General features: G+C 34.7%; 1 protein-coding gene across 1 annotated transcript; it reads right to left on the bottom strand.

The window, feature by feature from the left end:
- Nucleotides 1-4349: 4349 nt before the first annotated feature.
- LOC135692187 (medium-chain acyl-CoA ligase ACSF2, mitochondrial) lies at nt 4350-21558 on the bottom strand. Its single transcript, XM_065210249.2, has 20 exons — nt 21293-21558; nt 19136-19340; nt 15852-15980; nt 15208-15261; nt 14833-14951; nt 13598-13645; nt 13013-13130; nt 12272-12364; nt 11666-11727; nt 10861-10950; nt 10374-10465; nt 10045-10121; nt 9521-9628; nt 8917-9065; nt 8196-8250; nt 7609-7695; nt 6705-6757; nt 6381-6438; nt 5928-5996; nt 4350-5326 (listed from the first exon to the last, which is right to left on the bottom strand). Exons 1-20 carry the CDS (start codon nt 21433-21435, stop codon nt 5273-5275), a joined length of 1863 nt encoding a protein of 620 aa, XP_065066321.2. The 5' UTR covers nt 21436-21558; the 3' UTR covers nt 4350-5272.
- Between the last annotated feature and the right edge of the window lie 4434 nt (nt 21559-25992).

Genomic DNA, 25992 nt, shown 5'->3' with positions numbered 1-25992 from the left:
CTTGTCGATAGAAAATCCATTAGATATTGTTAAATATAAAAATACTGTTAAATCCTTTCAGGTACGGCCCATTTCAGTGAAATTTTGCATAGGTCAGTTGAACACCACGAAGATTTTCCACCTCATGTCAAAATTATCCCTCAGTTCAGCTGTTGCGGTATCTTTGCCAATCCCCTTTTTTGTTGCCTTATCAAAAATTGAAATTTATAACTAATACGGGCTAAAACAGAGTCTTAGGTATACATTTTTTATTAAACCAGCTAGGACAACAAATAATTTTATTGAAAAAATGTTGCCTTTGTTTCATAACAAGTCATGAAAATATAAATATATAATTTTTTTAATTCTTTTCAGCAATTGTTCTTTACTAAAGTGTTAGAAATGTGCTTCAGCCATGATAAAAATACAAGAAACAATTAACAATAGATAACAACAATAGGTTTAGAAGAAAACAAACACAATGCCATACCAAACCCTACCTTACCCCTACACCACATTGCCCTACCCAGAATGCTAGTTTTGATACACTATCACCATTTTTCTTTAATTTCCTATAACGTGTCAATATTTATTCCCAACATTTTCTCGAATGTTTACAAATCGAAAGAACATATTGAATAACTGGAGAGATATATGAAACTAAAATTAAATCAAAGCAGAACTTTTTGACTTAAATATTTTAGTCGATTCAAAGTGGTTGCATTTAAAGCTTTGTTTTTACGCGATTTATTTAAACTGTTAAACAAAAATGACTTTGGCAATTGCATGTTGCTTATTTGGCACCTCTATGTTACTGTTCGTGTCGTGTATCTGCCATGCTACACTTTATTAATGCCCTGCTTTTGTGCTTAACCATTGCATTGACTGTTTTCCAGCCTATATGCTACGAGAGGTGTAAAACCCTTTCCAAAAAGTGTACGATGAATTTCCAAGCAATAGGATCTTAAAGAATTTTCAAGGTCTTATTCTAGAAAATAAAAGGATTTTTGCCAATGGCGTACGAGATGTGCCCCTTTGTAAGCTATGTGCATCAAATTGCTTTCAGTTTTGACACTAGCTGCTCTTTCTTAAAGCTTCTGAAGCCACAGTGCAGCAATCGTAGAGGTGAAAGGATCAACGACACTGGCGTAAAATGCTTTCAAGGAATTTGGCAGGAGAGATATTTTCGCGTAAAAAGAATAGTTACTCTAGGCATCTTAACAAAGACGTGTAAATTTGCTCATTCCGATCGAGACTATTGTTAACCTGAAAACCAAGACATTTTGTCTTCTTTTCAAACATTTTGCCTTCAAGTGGAGTAAACTCATTTTTAGTGCAAGTAAACCTTCCCTGTGTTTTTGCTATGTTGAGACATAATTTGATGATAGTTATCATTTAACCGCGAATCCAAATCCCTAACGTAATTATTGATGATAGCCTTATTCAGGTTCTTTATATTCTTACAACTTAGGAACAGAATCGTATTATCAGAATTGATGAGTGTAACTGAATCTCAAAGTGTCTAAGGAAGATCACTGATATTGACCAGAAAAGAAGAGGCCCGAGAAATGAGCACTGTAGAACACCAACAACTTTTTCACCGTTTTGAAACAATAGCAGAAACATGTTTTATTATTCCGCAATTAATTTTGCAGTCTATGGCTTTCGAAAATACAGTTGGGGTAATCTAAGGTAAAAATTGTTACACTATTACCCTAGCAATATAAACAATCTATTACAGTAAGTCCCCATGAAGAATAACCTCTTCATTCGTCTGTCTTGTTTCATAGGTCCTTATGGGCATTTACAATCACTGCCAAAAGTCTTGGAACACTAACGTACAATCACTGCCAAAAGTCTTGGAACACTAACGTAGGTTTTCAAAGGCAAATTCAGCCATCCCCCTCTCCCCCTAGGAACAATGTTGATTTACTTTAGAAAAAAGAGAGGGGTTATGGAGTACGCTTTTTCTTGTGGATTGTTTGATATTTTTCTATACTTTCAACATTGTTTTGGGGGGAAAGGGGGGCGGAAGTGGTAGTATTCAAGAAAACAAATGAAAAATAGAAAAGCACAGCCCAAAGTGTTAGGTGTTCCAAGTAATTTTGGCAGTGATTGTAGGTTTTCAAAGGCAAATTCAGCCATCCCCCTCTCCCCCTAGGAACATTGTTGATTTACTATAGAAAAAAGAAAGGGGTTATGGACTACGCTTTTTCTTGTGGATTGTTTGATATTTCTCTATACTTTCAACATTGTTTTGGGGGGAAAGGGGGGCGGAAGTGATAGTATTCGAGAAAACAAATGAAAAATAGAAAAGCACAGCTCAAAGTGTTAGGTGTTCCAAGTAATTTTGGCAGTGATTGTAGATTCAAAGGTGTTTTACATTAAGTTCATATCAAAATGGTGTAGTTTTATGGTAACTTGGTTTGTGTGATTCCTAGCAATAAAGATGCCTCGTCATGAGAACAAAACAGATCGATAAAGGCCAAAAACTTATATCGTTAATAGTGTAGGAGGTAAGCAGAATGAATGCGCAAATCGTGATAAAAGCATGAAAATTTGCACAAACATACTATTTGACATGAAAATGATGGGATCGGAACCCAGTCTGAGAAATGTCCATAAGAGCTATTTTTAGAATGATTCATTGTTCCCAGACTCTTGAAATGATCATCTCTTTAACTTTGTTGAAAATGAAATCAATGACACGAACATTGGTATAGATACTAATCATAGCACGGTGATATGATTTAGATTCACACCAATCGTCAAAATGCCCCCAAATGCTATTTTTAGACCCTGTACTCATTCCCAGACCTCTAACACGCTTAGCTCTACAACTTCGCTAAAAATAAAATCAATAGCAAGCAACTTGATTTAGATAAATGCTTAGCTAGACAAGCCAAATGCTTAACTATTCCCTGACTCCTAAACTCATTATCTCTATAACTTTGTTGAAAATGAAATCAGTGACATGAAATTTAGCAGGAATGCAGTTTTTAGAATGTATTATAGTTACCAGATCTCTAAAGAGTTCTTTTCTGGAATGTTGCTAAAAGCCAACTAAATGCTATTAATCTTGTATAAATACTTACTTGAAAGCTTGATAAACACCCCGATCAAATTAGCTTTGATCATAAATGATTTCGCGCTGGGAAAGATAGTCTGTTGGACGTAACACTTACAAAAAGGCCACTCAGTTTGTAATGAGTCGAATCTTTGCGATCACGAGGAGGTAGATACAAGCCAATTTTGTTATATTTTGTTATTATCGTAGTTGCTAAATTTCCATGCTTCAGTATTGAAAAGTTTTAGGTAGAGTTGGCTACTTGAAAAAAATAAAAGGGGATACCGATCCGACATATTCTTTCAGGCTTCGCGAGATACTGTATTCAATGTTTCGGTATGCACCATCCGTTTTAAATACAGTTAAATCGTTTGCTGGTAGAGGGTAGACTACAGCATGGCAGACATGGAAGTCTCTACCTTGTAGAAGTTAAGTCTTCAAGCAGGCCATTAATGCTAGCCGACAAAGATTTTGCATTCAGGAGCAGATCGAAGTTCATTGATGCCCCAAGCACTCACCAATCTTTGTGCCCCTCCTTTTACCAATGACCCAAGGCTGAGAAAAAGAGGAAGATGATATCAGGTTTATTAATTTAGGTTTTGAAAGAAGACAGTTTATAAGAATCTAGGGTGCAAGAAGGGCGTTCAAAAGCGTTTCAAAGTTTACAAGCTCTAGAAAGGAAAAGCGAGGAAGATTCAGAGTATACTTGGGGAATCAGGAATAAAAGATCAGATCTCTTGGTAGCAATGTGTACGGAAGAAACTGTCAAAAAGGGATTGGTTACCAATAGGACGCTGAGGAGATTGAGGATTGCAGAGATTTGTAATGCAGAGAAGGCGCAAAGAAATGATCCTTGGAGGACTAAGAATCAAGTTTAGTGACACAGGATAACCCACCGGTTGGGTCCGACGCGGAAGAACATTTTTGAAATTAAACCTTCTAAAATGGCTAAAAATGCATCTCCAGGAATAAAATTTAACAAAATTCCATACCGTTCAGAATAGACAGTTCGACGATTCTCAGAAAAACATTGATTATTGATTTTTAGAAAAAATTTTGGAGGAGGATTCGTGCTAAAACTTTAGTGACAGAGTCCACATCGATGTGTATAACAAGAAGCTGTTGTATTGATTGAGATAATTTTATTCCCTGAACAGAAATTTGCATCCTCTTTGTCTTGAGTATTTTCAGTAGGCCATGATTACACATCAAAAATGATATTGCAATGATAGAGAGAGTTGTCTGCTGAATTGATGCAAATAAAAAACAAATAATAGAAATATACCTCAGTAAATAGATCAAATAAAATCAAGCAGTATATAAACACTTTGTTCTCTTTTAAAGGTGCGTTATAAAGAAGTGCATGATCTTAGATTTAAAGGGTCCTCTTTGCGAGATTCTACAATATTTGCTACGACAAGGAAGATTTGCTACAATACACCCAAACTAGACAACAACTTTTGCTACAGTGAGTTAAAGGTTAATCATACTTAGAAATTACATAGAAACAAACATAATTACGAAAATATCAATCTGACAGTAAAGTATCTAGAGCATTCTCTAGCTTTTCACGTAAAAATATTTATGCCATCAAACTGAAATCAAACTGAACTTTAGATAATATTGAACATCCAGATCAAGATAAATGAAGTGATTTTAATCACTTTCTGTTGCCCCTACAAACTCAGAATGGTTAAAAGAGTGAGCTGTGATAAGAGGAGGCCTAGTATCTAGTCAATTTGACTGCAGCATGACAAAGTAAAAAGCTATTTGAGAATGAATTTGGGGAAAAATAGAAATTTATTTGACAAATATCTATCTATGCCTTTTTCCTGTTATTGGAGTGACAAGTTTGAAAGTTGTAGATTTTCTTTGGTAATGATAGAATTTCTATAAAATGATATGCAATAGCGTTGCTCTTTATTTGCCTTAGGTTTAATTGATTCTAATTTAATAATTTGATTCTAACGACAAATTACCTCCTAGGTGACAAAGTTTTCAAAACAATACAATGCAAAGACGGACACTGTTTACATTTATATTATCGTTCATATGCTTGAAAAGGTTAGATCTTTTAAGCATTCTCACTGACGCAAATCTATTTCAAATCACCACAAACATAAACAGTTTATAAAATATTCTGGAACGATATAAAATGCTTTACAATACACTTCGGTTACCGAAATGACGTAAATTGCATATTTGAGTCATCTAAGATTCGAGACATCACTTTCCAGACAATTCTTCGCACATTTGGTTCCTCATCTCAAACTTTTTGATCTGGCATGATAAAAAAATCATATGTGAGAATATTATCACCACGAATATCATACGTGGGAATATTATTACAATAATTGGTATCGATATATTTTAAGATTAAAACAGATCGATATGAGCACGAAAACGTTGAATGGATTGATATTGCTACTTGCCTTAAGGTGCATGTAATCTGTTAAAAAATCCTAATACAATATTTCTTATTCCATATTTCTGATAAGATGGTCAATGAGCTCGAAAAATTCACAGAACATTTTAATCGAACAAAGCCAACACCCCTTTCTTTTAAATATTTAATGCTTTTGTGCATTTTCTGTAATTTGATTATTTTCCAAAATAAACATAGCAGATCATGTTTAAACATAGCAGATCAAACCTTTTCCTTTAAATAGCATACCGTCCATCCATCTTTAAAAATCCTTACACTGTTAAGCGAAAGTCTGAGCAACCGAAGCATTGCAGTTCTCTTTGAAATTTCAATCAATCAGAATTGGCCAATCAAAAAGCGTAATTCTACTCTCACGGTCATCGACTGGCCAATAGCCGATTAACAGATGACTCAAGCCACTGTAGTATCAGTCGATTCAATATTATATGGTCTTACCTTTCCTGTTATGGTCAATGGGAATCCATCCACGAACTTAATGAATTTTGGTATTTTAAAATGAGAGATCTAAAAAAGCAAGAATAGGAAAATTATTAAATGTTATATAGCACACTGATCAAGCAAACATCACAAATGTAAATTGAGTCAGAACGAAGAAGATATTGCAAGCCAAAGTTTTGATAATATACCAACAAAAAGAGCATCTATATCTCTCTAAAAAAACTGAGCGAACTTTTCAATGTGCAATTTTTGAGCAATTTTCTGTGAGCAATATCATCGTGAGCAATTTTTATTCCTAGATATATTACAAATAAATTGTGGCTTTTCTTCACGGGGACATAAGTTTCCTTAACTGATTTTATTAGCTTTGATTCCTAGGTTCTTTAATGAAAAACGACCTAAACGTTTTCTCTGCAAAACATCAATAATAAACAATCCTTCAAGACTGACCTTGCCTCTACAAAAATCTTTAATCTCTTCTGCAGTTGCTGTCTCATTTTGCCGTAACCTAATGAACAAATATTGGTTAAGTCGATTGTACCAAACTATAATGCAAGCAAGGAAATATCTTATTGAATAAATTTTTGAAAAATACATTTCTTGGAAAGAAATTTCGACATTATGCAATTGTCAGGTCGTGTTCAGCATAGGACGTGTCAGGTCGTGTTCAGCATAGGACGTGTCAGGTCGTGTTCAGCATAAGACGTGTCAGGTCGTGTTCAGCAAGGTGCAAAGTTAAGCTAGTACGTCAAAAAGTATGATTAATTCTCTCACTTTATCCAGGCACAGACTTCTTCACCCATTCTTTCATCAGGTACACCAATAACCTAGAGAATGCACCTTTATTCAGTTACAAATTGAATGGATGAAAAGTAATTGTGCTACTGAAAGCGAAGCAGAATTAAAGCATTGGGAGAACAGCACAAATAGATTAAAGATTAATTACATTGATAATTTAATCAGTTTCTTGCAAGGCAATCTTACAGCCCACATATGATTTCATTATAAAAATAAGCGAGTTACAAATCAGTGTTACTGACACTATATCATTAATGATTTTTTAAAGATAAATGTATCAGAAATTAAACGAATAAATAAACTTCGGTAACAAAAAACATGAAGATAGCACAGAAAAGGGGAAACACTTAAATACTTTTCATCAGAAACTTATCAGAGTATAAATGTCGGATAATGCCTGGAGAGAAGGGTAAGCAGAAGGTGCGTTTGATAGGTTTCTTGTCCACCACGCCATTATTCCTCTCACGCTACTCTCGATCCGCAACTAGATGTAAACTTCTGCTTACCCCTAATTATTATCCGATATTAATACTTCGAGAACATAAATAAATAAGCAAAGAATTAAAGAACATTAATAAGCAGAGAAACCAATTTAGCTAAAAACCTTTTAGCTATAAACTATTCAGGCTAAAGTATAACTTCCTTCTTTCGATTGATAAAACTCTAGGCATTGTGTTCATGTATGATTAAATATTGTATTAAAGTAAGAAAATATAGTACAGTTTTATTTGCAATCGCTGAAGTAGCGATTTATGGATGATACAAGTTCTAGTGAGTGAATTTGAACATTTTGATTTTTGATACTTGCGTATCATACTGATTTAAAAGATATATTTTATACTAGAATACCCTAAAAATAGGACCACTATATGTTCGTTACCTGGATATCTTGAACTTTCGGATGTTTGTACAAAAACTGCTCTATCTCTGTAGGATAGATGTTTTCTCCACCACGGATAATCATATCCTTGAAAGAATATACAATCGCTATTAATGACATTGAACACTGTTTCAATGGGGGTAGTTAGGACTTTGACATAGGGGGGGGGGGAGGGGTGGGCAAATTGTTTAACAACATATAGAAATGCCTATATTTAAAATAAGGTACATAGGTAATGCACAAACATACACAATCATTAGAGAGAGGGTTAGGAGGCAACATGTGCACATTTTAAAACTCAGAACGATCTGCAAACGTTTTCGTTTGGGAACCCTCTAGAATATTGTTGCCCAGGCCCTATTGCTACCCCTTGAGCTGTATACTTTGATGATAAATGCTAGATGCTAGATGCTAGAAGCTCGGAAAATACTTCGGTTCTAGGAAAACTTTATCCTGGCTTCTCTAAAGAATTTATTTTCAATTTTATTGATAATACAAAATTTTAGATAATATTAACCAAATATGAAAGAAAGAAAAGCAAAAAGTAAGGTGATTTGGATAAGAAAATGCACGAGTCTTCAATTTACCTTTATTCTACCAATTATTTTGCAATATTTGTTTTCATCCATAACAGCTAGATCGCTAAAACAAGAAAAATTAATAAAAAATTCCCTGATATAGCTGCCTTTCCCTCACTTGATGAAATACTACTGAAATAGTAATAATAATGTCATTATTAGTCGATTGATTGGTCTTTAAACATTGTGTGCTATTTTCGATTTGGTATGAAAGCAGGACGGTTCTAAGTTGCAAATCCGAGTTTCAGGATTAATGTTATCATCAAGAAAATCTATGGACTGTCTATACTGCATTTCATTTCAGAAATTGTATTGAAAAAGCATACAAATTTCTCGAAAAAATTTTTAAATGAGTTTCAAGAATTAAAACATCTTTCACTTGAAAAACCTATTTTGCTTATCCAATGTCGGTTATGTTTCTGACTTATATCTTTGCTGTAAGTTTTAAAACGTCCATACTCGTTTACGTTGGACGTCTTAAAATTACATGCTTATTTTGATATTCCTGTTGAATATCCGATTAAAGAAGTTGAGGAAAAATCCGAATCCATTATAAGACAACATAAACTATTTGAAAGTGAAAACTATAAAAAATGATATGCTCATGGCGTCCAAATAAAGTGCTCTAATGAAGAAGCCCTGAAGAAAGTGACGAAAACGAAAGCAATCTGTAACAAAACACAATCATCAAATGCGGCAAGTAACAGATGTTGGATGTTTTTCACGTTACCCGGAGTGAAACCATCCTTTGTCGTCAATAGCTTCTCTGGTTTTTTTAGGATCATTCCAATATCCCTGCATTACCAGGTAGCCTCGAAAGCACAACTCCCCTGGAGTGTTTACTGGGACAATTTGATCAGACTCGTTGACGACTTTAACCTAAAAAAGGATTAGATATCTATAAAATTATTCCTGATAGGTATTTTAATCCAGATAAGAACTATATAGGCGCAAACTACGGAATCAAAATCTTTGCAATCTCATAAAATCCCACAAAGCAATTTAGTTTCAGCCAACATTCCCCAGGCCGTGTATAACACTTCAGCAGAACCTCATTTTGCGGACTCGAAAACATTGATATTTAATATTGATATAAAAAGCAAAAAACATTCCTGTTAACGATTCTCCATCAGAATCAACCTAAGAATATCCTTTTGATTTTAATGAAGTTGCTCTGTCTGTCTTGCTTCTTTTGCGGCGCACAAAGGATTAATGGTAACTTACGACTCATTAAGCATGAAAATAAGTATGCAATTTTGCATTTATCACTTTCCTTAAATATAGTACTTGAACATGTTCAGTGTATTCTCAAACAATGACACGTCTGCAAGTACCTCTACACAAGGAAATGGCCTTCCTACAGTTGATACTCTCAGATCAATAGGATCATCACGAGTTGTTGCATTCGTCACCGGACTAGTCTCTGTTAGGCCATACGCAATCTAAGATAGGAACAAAATTTTGTTGTTGATTACTGTGTGCATTATAAACAAGGACGACTTGTAAAGGTATGTTGAAAACGAGAGCCACTGGTGAACGAAGGGCAACGTGTAAACGAGGGCGACTTGTAAACGAGGGCGACTTGTAAACGAGGGAGACTTGTAAACGAGGGTTGCTTGGAACTTATTTTCGTAGGCAGATTATAAAAGATAGCATCTTTTGATGAAAGAAATATGGTAAAATGAGCAGTTTTTACTAAATTTAAAGGCTATGATAAAAATACCTTAAACATTATTGAACACCAAATGTATCCAAGAGACCTACCAGCCAGCCTTCCTTTACATATTGGAGGAAGTATATATTTTAATATGGTTGGGGAAGATTGGAGAGGGAAATGATGTGTATGAAATAGACTCACTGTCATTTCCCGGCAATTCATCCTGTCTATAATCTGCTTCATTACCTCGATTGGACACGGGGACCCTGCCATCACGCCTATAGAAAAAGCAAAAAGTGTTATATGAAAATTACAAGATAGAAAAAAATAAAAAAATTGTAGCTCTAAATAACAAGAATGCAATATTTTGATTAAAACAACAAGAAATATCTCTACAAAGAACAAATAAGTAAACCTGGACTTCGTCTTAGTATCTCGACATGATATACCACATAAAAAAAATAGATTTCTTGATTTCCATCATCGTCTTAAGAACCATTTAGTTAGTTCTAAATCCTAACAGCCCTTACCCGTTCTCATAGAACTGAAATCAACATTTTTCATTTCAGGGCTGCTTAACATGTCAATAAACATTGTAGGCGTCCCATAAACCGACGTACACCTTAAAGGTAAGACAAGATTATATTCACAATGATATTAATGGAAATAATTTGAGCATATAGCACGTTAAAAAAACAGAGGGTCTTTTCAGTAAAATTTGGTAATAGCTAGCAAAGACAATGCAATATAATCGGCATGGGGGGGGGGGGGTCAGCAACTTATTTCTGAAAAACAACAATACGGTACCAGGCTAAAGAGGTATTTTTCTACTGAAGATTCGATTTTAAAGATTCATTTGTACTTCTTCCATTCATGCAAAATGCTATGAACAAAGCAGATTTTTGTTCAGGTCACGGGATAACCTTGGATACAAAAATGCATATTGCACAACTAATCTTGGACAAATTGACCTTTGAAAGACTTATCCTTCAAAAAATGGATCTCTGTAAGAAATACCTCTCTTGGTGTATCGCTTTTAGAGTTAGATGAGGGTCAAAGCCACGACACGGGTAAACAGCAGTAGCACCAAAACACATCGAAGCCAAACTTTAAGAAAAACACATTTTTATTAACATTTTTAGCCAAAAATAGATTTATTTGCATATGTTTAAAAGCAATAAACGTGGTACTAGCATCAATTCTATCTCGTAAGCTCGCGATATTAATGGATTGCTCAACAAAGCTGCGAACCTGTGTTAGTTTGGTAAAACAGATTGCCATGTGTGGAGGCATCTCAAAATAAAGGGTCCATCATCTTGTTGAATCGTACTTATTTTCTAGTACTCATTTCGTAAAAATGATTGTTCAATAATTACGATAAATACAACATGTCCAAGTATAGAATTAGAGGTGTCAGGATATATGTGTTGTAATGGACTTTCTGACAACCCTATCGCCTGAGCTTCACCGAACTGTTTTTCAAGTATCGTTGGGAATAATTTTTAAAAGGCTTTGTAGGCAGGAACCTCAGAATTCGATCATCGTCGAATTCTATCGTAAAAAATAAGAAATAAATAAGTGAAATTAAGCTAACTGAAATTTTTTCCTGGCATACGGTGTGACGTCCGAATAATATTTTCAATGCTAAACCTTGCCAAAAGATCTTGACAGCATTAAAGATATATGAAAACTATTAAAATAAATTCGAAATTCTCCTGTTCGTTTCTTAAAATAACAAAAAAACCTAATAAAAATAAACTTAAAGCAAGAAATAATCATTTTTTAATTATTTTATTTTCGGAATTGAAGATAATTTACTCACCTTCCAAGGACCATAGCAAAACAGTGGTAGAGTGGTACAGGGATGCAGATTTTTGTGTTTGGCTGTTTATGACGTCATAGGAGTTAGTTTTGAGGTATTCACATGTGCTTAAATTACACAGCGAGGCAGACACAGAAATTTGACTATAAACTTTGCACGAAAAAGTAGGTGAGATAAAAACTTTGGACGTTACATAAAAAGTTAACGATAACACAAATATTAGACAAGTACGTAAACTTGTTGGAAACACATTGAAATTTTATCAAAGCCATTACACCAAAATTTTATGGGTACTTCAAAATTTCAGAAGTACATCAAAGGTCGTTTGGTTTGAAAGTGAAGTTGTGAGTCAAAATGTTAGAACTTATATAAAATTATAAAGAAATAAGTTTGGCGGTAAATTTCCCTCATACTTTTTGACAAAGGGCCGCTTTCACTTGCTAAAAATATACAAAAGGGTTTAAGACTACGAAAATGGTTTGCATTGTTCCTTCAAGGTTCCATAAAGGTTTTCTACATTTAAAATGTTTGGTAACATTTGGCTTGGCTAGATCATAAATTGGATAACTGGTGCAGGTAGAAAGAGACAAAGATAGTGGTAAATACCTGGTTGTAGTCTAAATTGAGTCCAGTAAAATAAGCATTGTTCAACAGCTGATGATGCGTTAATGTGGCTCCTTTTGGATTTCCGGTTGTACCCTTTATCGATCACAAAAATAGTAATAGCCAATATATGCTATTGACAATATTATTTTTTCTGTCTTGTAATAATCTCATAAATAATACAATTTTAATTTTATTTTCTGATATTTGTTAGAGGGGCACTAGTTTGCTGATATAAAAAAGACAAGAATGTCATTAAATTCGCATGCTATGTTTCATATATCAGAAACCAGACAGGATGCTAAGAAAATATTCTTCAAAAAGAGGAAAAACATCCAGGAAGCTTTTGCTTATTAAAAAAAATTGTTTACATTGGTTTGCAAAAAGTAAAATTTTTAACTAGCTTACTAGATAAGGCAGAATATAACTAAGGAAGCATGCATGAATCCAAAAGATTAAATCTGAGATAGCAAGAAGCACCAATTCTTGGCTTATATGTAAATAAATAGTTGCTATCCTAGCGTATAACGTGGAATTCAAATTAAGAAGTGTTAAATGTAAATGATATTCAATTTGATTTCAAGGCTACATCAACAACACTAACAATCGTCTAACGAAACCAACAAAAAAGGTGCAAGAGAAGTGCAATCTATTGTATGAAATTAATTTCAAATTAAAAGTGGCCATCGTAATCAAACTTGATAAATTCTGGATTTTTGAATTGACAGATAGACAAATACCTACCGAAGTAAACTGAATATTAACAGGGTCATCAAATTGAAGAACATTCTGCAAATCGTGAATTTGTTGCCGCTCCCCTATACCTCCGAAGTTCAAAACACTTTCCAGCGTCATTGTGCCTCTAAGTAGAATAAATGTTTGTTAAATCATTTCAAGATACAAAATTGCGTCTTATGTGACTTGTGAAAACTTTAGTTCATAAAAACTTGACAGAAATCGTGCAGTATCAATTACCAAACTACTTTATTTCTTGAAATACGTGAAATTCTTCAGTTTTTTTGACAACAAATATTTTAAATTACTTACGGTGGTTGAACTAATCCACATAAAAAATTATGAATTTAAAGGACTGACATAGTGAAAATCTGAGGAAAAAAATACGTAAAAACAATCGTAAAAACATTTTCCAAAATTTAAGCTCTTTAAAATTACAGTATCTCGAGACTGATAGGTTACGTTGACAATTTTTTAGTAATCAATTGAAGAAACAACAACAAGAGAGCGGGTAAATGGTACGTAAACTAAGCAATGTTCCTCTTGGTTTTAAAGATTCTTAAAACATTAATCAAAATGAAAAAGTATACATACTTCATTGCTTCACCTTCGCTTAGGATAACATGCTTTAGGTCAGGAAATCTTAATGGAGAAAATAAAATTCATATTACATACAATATTTCAGAAAAAAACATGAAACATAAAACAAAATTATCAAAATCTATAGCATTTAAATTAAAATTAAAATAAAAGGTAATGATACTATAATTATCAGAAGCATGAATTTTGTCGAATGAAAACCCTACCAATACTGCTAACCAAAAATTATTTGTTCAACTGTATGGACAATTTCGTTAGGGAATGGAAAAATACACTAAATATCCGCATATGAAGTTGTTTAATATACAGAAAGTGGAATATTTTTTGAAACGTTTTAGTACCGGACTTCTGTTTCGTAAATCATAGGAATAAGTTTTGAAAAGCCAAATTTATAAAATGAAACAAAGAATAACGGTTGGCACGTGTTCTAGGTAGTGATTATATGACCTCAGCTTAGTAGATTTGCATAAAATCTCACGCCTATCAACAGTGAATATCAACAGTAAATCCACCCACAGAATAACCTATTTTTTCCAGATTCAGGCTTTTCTTTGTTTTTGTTTTAAAAGTGCATATACAAATTGCAGGTTGAAAGGGTACAATGGGCAAAGAAGCAGATGCTAGATTTGAGAGAGTAGTTTCAACGGAGTAGTTTCAACAGAGTAGTTTCTACCATAGAGAGAGTAGTTTCAACGGTTGCCTGGTTATAAGAGTAAAACTCGGAGCTGCAAGCTAGAACTGTCGAGTTCTATACACTAAATAGCATAACCTACAGTCTGTATAACTAAAAAAGCGCTAACAACAAGCTAAGAGTTCCTTACATGAAAAAACCAACCCGTATTGAGTTCGAAGCACGGTTGGGATTTTCTGGTTCGTAATTTATTACTCATTTATAAAAATATTTCAATCTTGAGCGAGCTTCAACAATTCCGAAAGTCCAAGAGAACTTTGCCCCTGTATCTCTCAGTAACTTGTATGAGGTTGAGAAAACTAGCAGTTTACATGCAGAATTCATCACGAGGCGAGATTTCACATTTAAAATGGAATGTGGAAACAAATTTAACTCGCCGTGGTTTTAATAACTCGTGTGATTTTTCAAGTCAACGATTGGTCATAAACAAATACCTTTCTAGGGATCGGGAAAAAGCTCAAACTAGGATGAGATCCAAACCGAGATGAAAAACTTTCATGGATGTCTATTCTCAAGTAAAAGCATAAAAGTGTTTTACCGCTCTAGTTGTAGCCCTTCTGGACTTGAATCCTCCAAATCTGGGGCAACCTCTTTAAGAATATCGTAAAAGTTTGAGGTTTTTAACCTGGGCAACATAACCAACGCCTTGCAGCCTACCTATCAGTACAGAAAATAATATTTGACATCAATAAAAGAGATTTATTGCAGAAAGTAACGAAAAAGGTTAATCAAGGCCTAAGCGAATATCGTATCTCCACCAAAATTCGCATTAGAGGAACAAAGTTTATATCTATTGTGACCTTAGCATTTTCTTGTAGCTTACATCAAAAGGTGTCTCTTTTAAATTGTACATTATTTGATAATATTGAAAAAGCAAGTACACTCGTAATGAAAAGAGAATGAAAGAACAAACCTTATTCAAAGCGTACTCTAGCTCACTTGACCGATAGGCAGGGTTGATGTTGACCTGAAATCGACATAGAATTCACCGAGTTATCAAAACAGTGTGATTAGAGCGTGACTGAATAACATTCGTGAAGTTTTAAAGTTTTCAGTTAAATGCCAACTTCACCAGCCTACTGTAAAAGTTTTGTTGTATCATTAGCGTCCCCAAAGTATATGGCCTATATTCTATAACCTAAAAAAACCTTTCTTTGGGGTCCTTCACCCTAAAAACATATTACAACTTTCTAAGAACTTAATCAACGATAAAATTAACAACAATTTTTGTAGCATGCCAAAAATAGACACATATCGTTGGTATACACAAATATTTTGACTTTATCCTCAGATAAAGAAATATTAAATCGTCTGCAATTAGGCCTAACAAAAATCTGCAAACTTTATCTTGAGAAAAGGGATTTGAGAGCATGCTTCAAGCCTAACAGTTTACAGTACATCAGCGAAAAGCGGTTTAGGGTAAACTCAAGTATCAATCAACAATAATAAACTTGACTCCTGGCTAAGCAATCTAACGCCAAACGATGCTTCCTTTCTCTCTTTTCTTTTGAAAGAACAAGTAGAGTATACATCGCGTACTGAAAGGCACACACTCACCATGATAATTCCAGCTCTGGCCATGGCATATTGCATCAGCACCCACTCCAGGCAGTTTGGTCCCCACATACCAACCCTGTCACCCCTTTTTATCCCCATTGCCAGAAAACCAGCAGCCAGTTTATCAACCTGAAACATACAAAAGTCGTCATATCATTTTCTGATGAGGAAAGTGTGAAAAAACGTACGATTGGAAACCACAAAATCTTTCAGGTCTAGCTAAACGTCTTAAGGAAAAGATATATTCAAGATAAAAACACATTCCTTCTAAGACTCTTACTTCTCCTTCTAACTGTATTTACAGGGAAGTCTGGTCTGCTTAGGTGTGTATGGGATATGATGAAAAGGGGTATAGGAAAAGGTGTAAGGCAATCAGCTAAAGTATCTTCTCTGGATTGCCATTTTCAAATTGGGAGAATATTATCAAAAATCAATTGATAGATACTTTACAACACTATATAAAATTAATTCTGTACAGGCATGCATAATTTTTCAAAAGATTCGGGTTAATAAAAGCGAAGTTTATTCTCTTCTTGTTAAGCTTCCACGCCAGGCCTATTTGTCATTCGTGTACATTTGTACTCGCATAGATTTATGCTTTGTTTAAAAGAGCCTGCGTTATTTTCGTCGAAAAAGCCCCTTATAGTGAATGCTACCAGGGTGATATAACTTCTTTAGAGTCAAATACTTGCAGTTTTGCATAATCGATACTTCCTTGAAACAGGCCATATATTAGGTATCTCACAGAAAGCCGCTATATTGTGGTTCTACTGTATCAAGTATACTTAAAAAAGGGGCGATCTAAGCATTTCAAAAGTACAGTTTGGACACTTTATACGTCCAATGAATTTTCTTTACTTGCTGATCATGCTTTTAATGCTATAGAGCCACGGTTTATGGCAACGGTTTAGCCTTTCGTATTAACAAAGTTTTATGCACATGCTTGAGCTGCTAAACTGAATGCAGCTTGGAAGAACAACATGCCCTTTTTGCTCTCTTTGGCTCAGCAGCAGCTTAATTAAAACTTCTCTAAATTAATGATCCAATTGTATTAGGGTTTATCCTACCAAAGAAAATGCGGGTGCTGCTAGATAAAAAAGACAAGATGCGCGCAAAGCTGAAGACCTTGCCCTGTCAGTGGAAACACCTGTACAAAATTGAACAAACTCGCGCCGAACACAAACAAATCTGCCTAAAAAACAACAAACTTAATTCCCGTCTATCAAACTGATAAATCCTTTAGAGCCGTGTAATTCTTAGAAAAGATTTCTATTTACTTAAACAGGCAAACTTTTGTCCGTCATAAGTCTGCAGTTTAAAGGATTGTTTGACTAAATACTGTAGCCCCGAGAATCCTACCAAACCAATGTATTGCAGGGGTTGCTTAAGCCAGCCGTAGATTGCATAACGGGGAATTGGAAACCGATAGTTAGAGCAGCTGCACGCATGCATCTGTAGTAGTGGTTTTTGAAGGGAGCCAAAGAAGGAAGAACCTCAAGAGCATTAGACAACATCGAAGTCGCACGAGAACAGGTATCAGCAACTTTAAGGAAAGCCAAAAGAAGATCTGGGAATGAAAGGAAAACGTTTATGGCTGTAACAATGTAACTATGGTTATGTTCATTGAAACTGGGTTACGGAAAAGTCGAATTTATAATAAAGGAATTATAGAAATTTCGTTAGAATAAAGTGATGCATCCAGTACCTTGAAATTCTCATAAAAAATTAAATTCTTGCATGACTGGAACTTGAGTTGATTTTGACGATAAAGGTAGAACAATTTGAGAGACATCTTTGTTAATAAGGAATGCAAAAGATGTCAATAAGCAACACGAAGGAGAGCGAGTGCAAAATGTTATTTACAGCAACATGAAATTGTTAAAGTGACAGGCAGAGCAATAACAAATGAACGAGGAAAACATCAGTAGCTGAAATTTCACGATTTGCAAGCAAAAATGAGTTCGACCAATGAGCAACTTTCAGGAATCACTAGACCTTCCAATGGAACACTTATATCTTACGAAGTACTAGCTGCTGTTGCAGTTATTCTTAATACTGCATGCATCGTTATCATGGGAAAGAACTGGAAGAAAAGAAATTCATTTGATATCCTTTTGTTAAACATGCTAGTTGCTGACATCTTTGTATCAGTAACAGGGATCTTTCTTACATCAATATTGTTGCAGCAGACCAGAGAAATTGCCATTTTGGAAATAACAGTATTATCATTCATCTTTTTTGGAACAGTACAGGTAATGACACTGTTTGTTCTAAGCATCTCTTTAGACAGACTTGTGGCTGTAAAATACCCCATCCAGCATCGGAACAAAGTGACGCCATTTAAAACAAGTATGCTTTCTGTGTTAATTTGGTGCATAGTTGGACTGCAACTAATGACTCTTTTCACAGCAAACTATTTCACACAGGGAAAGGCAAAACCATTTGTGATACCACCAGTCCTCAACATTATATTCATATCCATGACAATCACTATTGGATTAGTTTTCATATTTTCAAATATTGAAATTATACGTATCATATACAGACAGAAGAGATCAATGAAAGGAGTGTCTAATACCTGTTTCTTGACACAGTCAAAGGAAATCACTTTAAGTGTCACAACAGTGCTGATTGTGGTCTCTTTTTGTTTGAGTATTGGGCCGAAAATTTATCAGACTTTTAAACAACAGAAAACAGGCTTTGGAATTTTAGGTATTCAAGTAAATGCCATTATGAATCCAGTACTTTATTTTGTTAAAAGCTACCTTGAAAAACTTTTCAAAAGAAAATCTAAATCAAGACCAATTGATAGCAATAACAGAAGTACAGAGAGCAAAGAAATGACAATATGATCATGGAAGGAGTGTCATTTGTACATGTAAATATGACATATATGTATTATAAAGACGAATTGTATCTGTAATTATTTATATGTAATCATTTGTATCTATTCATAAGTAACACAGAAAAACAGCACAAATATGAAACCAGGGTATAGAAAAGATAACAAGAACAATGTAAATTTAAAAAAGTCAATACAATACATGTAGAGAGCAGAACAAAATGTAAAAATTATTCTGAAGAAGCCCTGTATACCACTTGCAGCCCAAAATTGGATGCAGATGATAATAAATTTTGAAAATTTCTACTTAAATTGGACCCAATATCTGCATTGTTCAAGCCTATTGTTTATCATTACTTTCAATGCAAAATTTAAGAATATAGCAAATTACCTATTCATCAGCTTCTAGTTATATTAAAATAAAAAAGTAGTTGACACAAACCTCTTCTCTAAAGTCTGCATATGTAGCTCTTTTGTTATCATCAGCACAGACAAGAAATTCCCTATCTGGATACAACTCTGTCACTTTATCAAGCCTCTGACCAATTGTCTCACCTATTAAGGGCTTTGATGTAGCTCCTTGGCAGTAGCTATGAGTAAGAACTTCCTCATGTTCATAGTGGTGATGTGGTATTTCAATATTTGATCTGAAATAATATAACACTTTTCAAGTCATTTAAAAAATGATTACATTATACTGGTGTTGCATGGTACCAAACTTTGCATAGCTATCATACAATTCTTTCAGACATGTGAGCTTCAGGGTAACCTAATCAGGAATTTTTTCAGACTAATCTTTGAATAGAAAGTCTTCTGAAGTTACATTGCCCTTTGTATAGAGCTAGTCAAAAAGCACCTAAAGCTGTTTACAGTTCATAAAAGGTATGCATGGGTTTTTAGTATTACTATGAGTTTAACTATGCAGCTAGTTATCCAAAGTAATTTCTGCACTAAAATTCCTCATATTTCAAAAAACTTTTAATAAATGTGCCTGGTTGTTAGTCATAAATGTAATCAGCTTTGTTACTCAAGAAATACATGTATGTATAACAACATTAACAATATTCCCACCGTTAATAATTGTTTGTTGATTTTGTCAATAAAGCAGCAGAATATTTACACATTTTACTTGCAATGCCAGCAAAAGTATTCCAGTAGCATTAACAGCATGAAAGCAGTCCAGCATAAACCTTGTGCAAACTGAAATGGTATAGGCTGACATCTTTGAATCTGAAATGATGGCACATTTCCCTTTCCAAAAAACATAGCTAAATACAAAATAAGCGCTTCCTCTTTCTAGAGGACCTCCCAACCAGTAGCAGAGTCAAATATAGATTTTATACTGATGCTCTTCTTTTTCTGTTAGGACCTTTCATAATGACAAAAGTATCTACTGATAAATTGTGCATATTTTTTTTATTTTTTCAATGCTTGTCAAATAATTCAGAATTTTCAATTTTTGTATCCCAAAAATATTGTTTAGAGGGATTTGCTTTCAGCTCTTCTGCAAAAAATGTTCATATAAATTATATAAATATATGCATTGCAAGTAAAAAATATATGCAATTTGTTATAGATTTCAAGGATACCATTTGCAGAAGTGCTTTTTGCAAACTTTTGTTTGTGTCTAAGTGAAGATATTTTTTCCTGGATGATCCACAAAAAGAAAAGTTTTTATCCTGTCTTCTACTCCATAAGCATTCCTCTAACTTGCTATCATTTCTTCATTATAGAAAGTTATGCACATGCACATCATAGCTAAATATAGCTGGGTGAAATTTTATAAAACAATGTTCATTTGTTACTTGCAAGAAGCAAGAAGAGTAATCCAATACAAATAAATTATCTAAGTTAAAAAAACCAAAAGTTTACAAATGAAGTAAAAGTTAAGGAACATTTCCTACAAACAGATGAGTTTCATGAGAGTAATCACGAATACCTGGGGATTAGGGGGGGGGCAGCTGCCCCCAAAATATATTGGAGGACAATCATCTTTTGTTCTAAAACAATGGGGAAATGTGACATTGTCATCTTATCAAAACAATAAGCTTGCCATCCCCCCCCCCCCCCCCAATATTTAACCAAGTGTCTGCCCTGTTTTGGTCCCTAGATTGTTTAGCCCTAGATTACAATTAATTAAATTACAAAATTACAATGCGTTTGTGTACCCAGACTGTTTTACAAAAATTTCATCATTTCTTTTGGTAAAACTGTGGGTGCATGGTATGAAATGAAGGTATGAAAGGAGATGTTGATGTATGTAGAATGTAGACCAGTGTGTTATCGATGAAAATGGAGATTGATGATAATTATAATAATTATAGTAAAAGTAATATATCAAAAAAAGTGAATTCAGTAATAACAATAGTGATAATCACAATGAGGATAATAATTATGACGGTAAACAGGATGATGTGTGTTTATTTACCGTTTCTAACTCTTTCAGTCCTAATATATCCGCGCGCACAACACCCTACATACCTGTCTCGTCACTATTTGATTTAACTTGTAACCAGCTGCAGCTTTAAAAAGAACCTTATCATGCAATGATTCCAATCAACAGTTCAAAGATTTTCATCAAATAGATACATCAACTTACGATGAGTATTGTAAATGCGGCACTGCAGAAAACTGGGGACGAAGTACGTTAGATTTCTTCAAGGCATTCTTCGCACTGTAAAATGGAGATGTTAAAAATTGTACGGAGCTTTTCCTCCAAAAATATCCCAATGTTCTCTGCATCGTCAGTGTTCACTGTTCAACGCGTTTTACGATGACTTCGCTACACTGAGGATCAGATTTCAAAAACTAGGGAATTGACACAGCTTGTGGCAAGACAGAGCTTGCAAACCATTTTTAGTCTGCCTCCCTTTAGGTTTGTGACAAAATGGCGCGAAAGTCACATTCACAATTCGTTATGATATCTTAGCCTATAACTTATCGCTTTGTTCTTTCTCCCGGCGGGTTCACTTCCATATGACCCTATACACCATGTGAGTTTCAAAAATCTCTGAGAAAGGGTAATATATTGACACACATCTGGGACATAGATTTTGGAAAAAGGGGTTGTTTCTCAAAAATATATTCAGAGATTTTGGTAAAAAGGGTAAACAATCTTGACCCTTTTTACCAAAGCCCTGTAACAACAGGAAAGAATATTTATATAAATTTTATCCGGTTTTGGATCGTATTTTGTGTTATATGAATTTGATTGCAAGTTGTTTAAATTTAATCGCCCAAGATGCTCAAGCAAAATCTCAATGATGAAAAAGAAGCTCACAGTAAGCTGTTCATGTCACAATACAATGAATGCAAATATGACATTTTGGATTGTAAGGGTAGAAATGATTTTTGAGACAATGCCGACATGTAAACTTTAAGCTAAACTGAGATCAAGTGTTGTTGATTGTCTTTTATAGTGGATGTGATGAAAACAATAGCTACTTGAAAGTTTAAAATTGAGTCAGGTTAAGTAGCACCTGCAAAGTTCAATCTGCAGCGTATGGAAGGTCTCTACAAGTTCTTGTGTATGCAAGAGCAAATAGAAATATGTGCATGTGGGCAACTGTGCAGAAACAGTGTACTATCTTGTGTACGAGTATGGGAAACTCTGCAGAACAACTGCCACAACCTTGAATTGTGCCAGGTTTTCAGCTTGACTTGTTGATAAACATGGATTTTTTTAACTGGCTACTATTGTTTGTACTTTTTGGTATTCTAAGCACTCGGCTTCATTGGTTAAGATCTTTGGCTCAGATTTTTCTTCTTTTCATTATCCTAGCATGCCATGACACAGTTCTGACTTGACCTTGACGCATCTTCAGCATGAATTTCACATTGGGTGCACATTAGCATCAAAACTTAAGATAAGTTTTTGCAGCACCAAAATCAACATTGTTTAATTCTTATAATTTTTCTAATTATTAGAGTCAGTTGTTGAGGCAATTTACATTTTACTTTTTATCAAATCTATTTCCAAGGTTGATGGGGCTGATTTAATTTAACATTTCTTTTGTGTCCGAGAAAAGTGGTGTAACATACCCCAATTTTCAGAGATAAGGGTGTGTTGCGATGCCGGTCATGTCAGAGATAAGGGGGTAGAAATCCATTTTTGGAACCCACATGGTATATAGATTCTTATAGAAGTGAACCCGCCGAGTTCTTTCTTTATATAAATTTGGTACAGTCTCTAGCTATATAAAGTCTCTAACCAACTTGTTTGAATTACCAACGCTGGATATAATGTATATCAAATATAACCGATATTGCATACAGGGGCTGCAGGGGCGTAACTTGACCAATAGGTTTGGGGCTGAAAAGGAGTTTTGCCCTGCAAAACTGAGTGGTTCCCTGCAGACTCTGAAGCAAAGGTTTGTCTATACGTTGCTAGTGAAAGCTTTGCCAGTGTACATTTGCCTTTACCAAGGACAAACTTCTAAGCAATAAAAAAAACTTGAAACGTCATTACCTATGAAGTATCTATTTCTCTACGTGAGCGTAAATTAAATGTCAAATTTGATTTTCCTTTGTAATAAAACTTGTATCTCATGGCATATGTTCTTTGGTACATGATCATGGCATATGTTTCGGGAGGGCTTAACATCAAGTTTTGTGAGGTAGGAGGACCCACCATGGTTGGGTCTGACGTAAGAAAATTTTTGAAATTATACCTTGTAAAAGGGCTAAAAAGCATCTCCCAGACTAAAATTTAGCAAAATACTATACTGCTGAAAAACTGATTGTTGTTTATTGGAATAGAAATATACGTGAATAAGTTAGTAATTAGATCAAATAAAATCGGCATCTTAACGGTTTGTTCTCTTTTTATTTCATACACTGTTAAAAAGTGGGGTCCCTCAGCCCCCTAGCCCCCCCCAGTGGCGCCGTGCCTGTCATGAAAAAAAATTTTATAAATGAATTTTTATGGACGCAACCTTGCCTTCATAAACCTATGCATCAATTATCATTGCATCTATTGGCTATGACGTTCGGTAAGAAATGCTTTCGCTTTGCTAATAATTGAGCTCTTCTTGACATACCTGTTCCGCTCGCTTAAATGCAATGTCAGGAAAGGAGGTTCATAGCAAATTTCCATTTCGAAATTCCTAAGCGGCCCTATACGAACTTCAGAGGTGGCGTTTCTGCGCGGCAATGAAGCTCTTCTTGGCGCCCTGCAAAATCTTCGATTGCCCTGCAAAAGTGACAATTTTTTAGATTGGAGGGGGTGTCACACCTCCCACATCCCCGGTATTTTCGCCCCTGAGGGGCTGAGTCAGGGCTAAAATTTGAGTTTATGTTTACTTGTTGTAACAGTGTAGGTTGTATGTTTCAAACTAAGTCAGTAAGTCTACGCCTTCTTTTAAGAGTTCAAGGAAAACCCGATTACTCAAGCAAAATGAGCATGCCCCATAGACCAAATGATAAATTTAGCTGAAGGAGACAGCATGCAAAGAGAGCAAACCATCAAAATGTACGTGCAATTCACAACGGTGTCTAAAGCTTCTTGGGAACCAGCAAGCTGTTGTTTGATCAAAACAGAGCCTCTGTTTTTTGAAAATCACTTTTTTCTTTAACAAAGATAGACAAATTGACAAGACTATTTTAGTTAGCTCTAACTTAAACTCAAAGTGATTTGATTCAACAACTTATTTTACATCATTAAGATATACAGTGGAACCTCTAATAGCGGCAACCTTTGAAGACCAATCTTAGTGACCGATGTTTTAGAGGTGACCGCTTTAGGGGGGTTTTTTCAAATATTCTTTTTATCAAAAAAAGCTTTTCGTAGAAGGGATGATTAAACAATTAAATGCACTTTTACTAATACAAAAAAGTCATGATCTACAATATTATACACTGTCACTAAATACAAATAAATCGTGGGGGTAGGTTAGGACTTGAAATACCTATGGTGTATCAAGCAAGAGGGCATGTACAGTGAACGAGAAAAAATAGCTAGATAAGCGAAACAGTGTTGATAGGAAAGAGGCTGGAGAGACTTTGTGAGGTTGCAGTTATTGATGAGGCGAATGTTTTATAATTGGACTTTGTCATGGAGGCAGAACGAAGATTTAGGAGCATCAGCCCAAATATGAGAGTAGTACTTGAACGGAGGACGAGTTTGGGACTTGTGAATTGTTAAAAGTTGTGATGGTGAGAAAAATTCACGTGCTCTATATAGGAGCACAAGTTTTTGAGATAGATGTTTAGCAATAGACGAAATATGAGATTTCATGTTAAGACTGGATGATACAGAAAGGCTTAGTTATGGAAAACTAGTATAAATGTCTAAACTAGTTCTATTCATGTAGACAGGAGGCATGGTGGGGTTCCGTTTCCGTGAAATGAAAACCTGTGTAGTTTTTGTTTGATTAAACTTTACGAGATTGTCTTTACCCCACTACTCAATGTTTGTAAGATCATGAGTGAGAAGTGAGGCTAAAATATTTTTTGAAAGAGGCTGTTGATAGCAGAATAATGCTAAGAATCCAAAAAAATTAAGGGCTCAGATAAGTGTCATCAGCAAAAGAATGAAAATTTTTAGCCGTGGAACTTACTAGATCATTAATGAAAAAGGTGAATAAACAGAAGATATGAAAGAAGATAAAGGCTTTTTGGGTCACGTAGAGACCGAAAAACCAACGAAAACAGACAAAAAACCCTTGGATTTCCACAGCTAGAGCGCCTGCGCGATCACAAGAAATGTTTAATTGGTAGCAAAACGAATAAACATTTTCTATACAACTCTTAAAAAGATCTTTCTGGAGAACGACTATCCGGATAGAGATGTCATTTCTACTTACATTGATCCAAAGGATGTCATTTCTACTTACATTAAGGAGAAAATTACAATTTTTTGGCTAAAGTAAAATTTGGTTCGTTAAAGTTCCCGGTTTATTTAAACTACCATGGATCGGTAACGTTTCCATGCGATTTAAAAGTCAAATTTAAAAAGACATTACAAAACGTGTTTTTGATGTTAATCCACGTAATGTTTGCAGTACAAAAATGTTCTTCCATCCATTCATAAGGATCCTACGTAGAATCAACGTCCCAAAGGTCAGGGGATAGAATAAAACACCATGCCCTTCTAGCAATAGAAAAACTGCCTCAGAGAAAAGAGCCTCATCAGTTATTGCATATTAAAAGCGAAAAACAAAGCACGCGATTCCGCTATGTTACTAGATAGCCCAGATTGTGCAAGAGAATATAATGGCAACATTTTTCGATTTATTGGTAGAGTCCGATCCTCGTTCCATTGAGCAGTTTTTGAATCTGTCTACATAAACATGAAAAACC

This window comes from Rhopilema esculentum, chromosome 13 (genome assembly GCF_057945365.1).
Source record: "Rhopilema esculentum isolate cy_ngs chromosome 13, ASM5794536v1, whole genome shotgun sequence".
Lineage (NCBI taxonomy): Eukaryota > Metazoa > Cnidaria > Scyphozoa > Rhizostomeae > Rhizostomatidae > Rhopilema > Rhopilema esculentum.
This window is presented reverse-complemented; position numbering and strand designations above follow the sequence as displayed.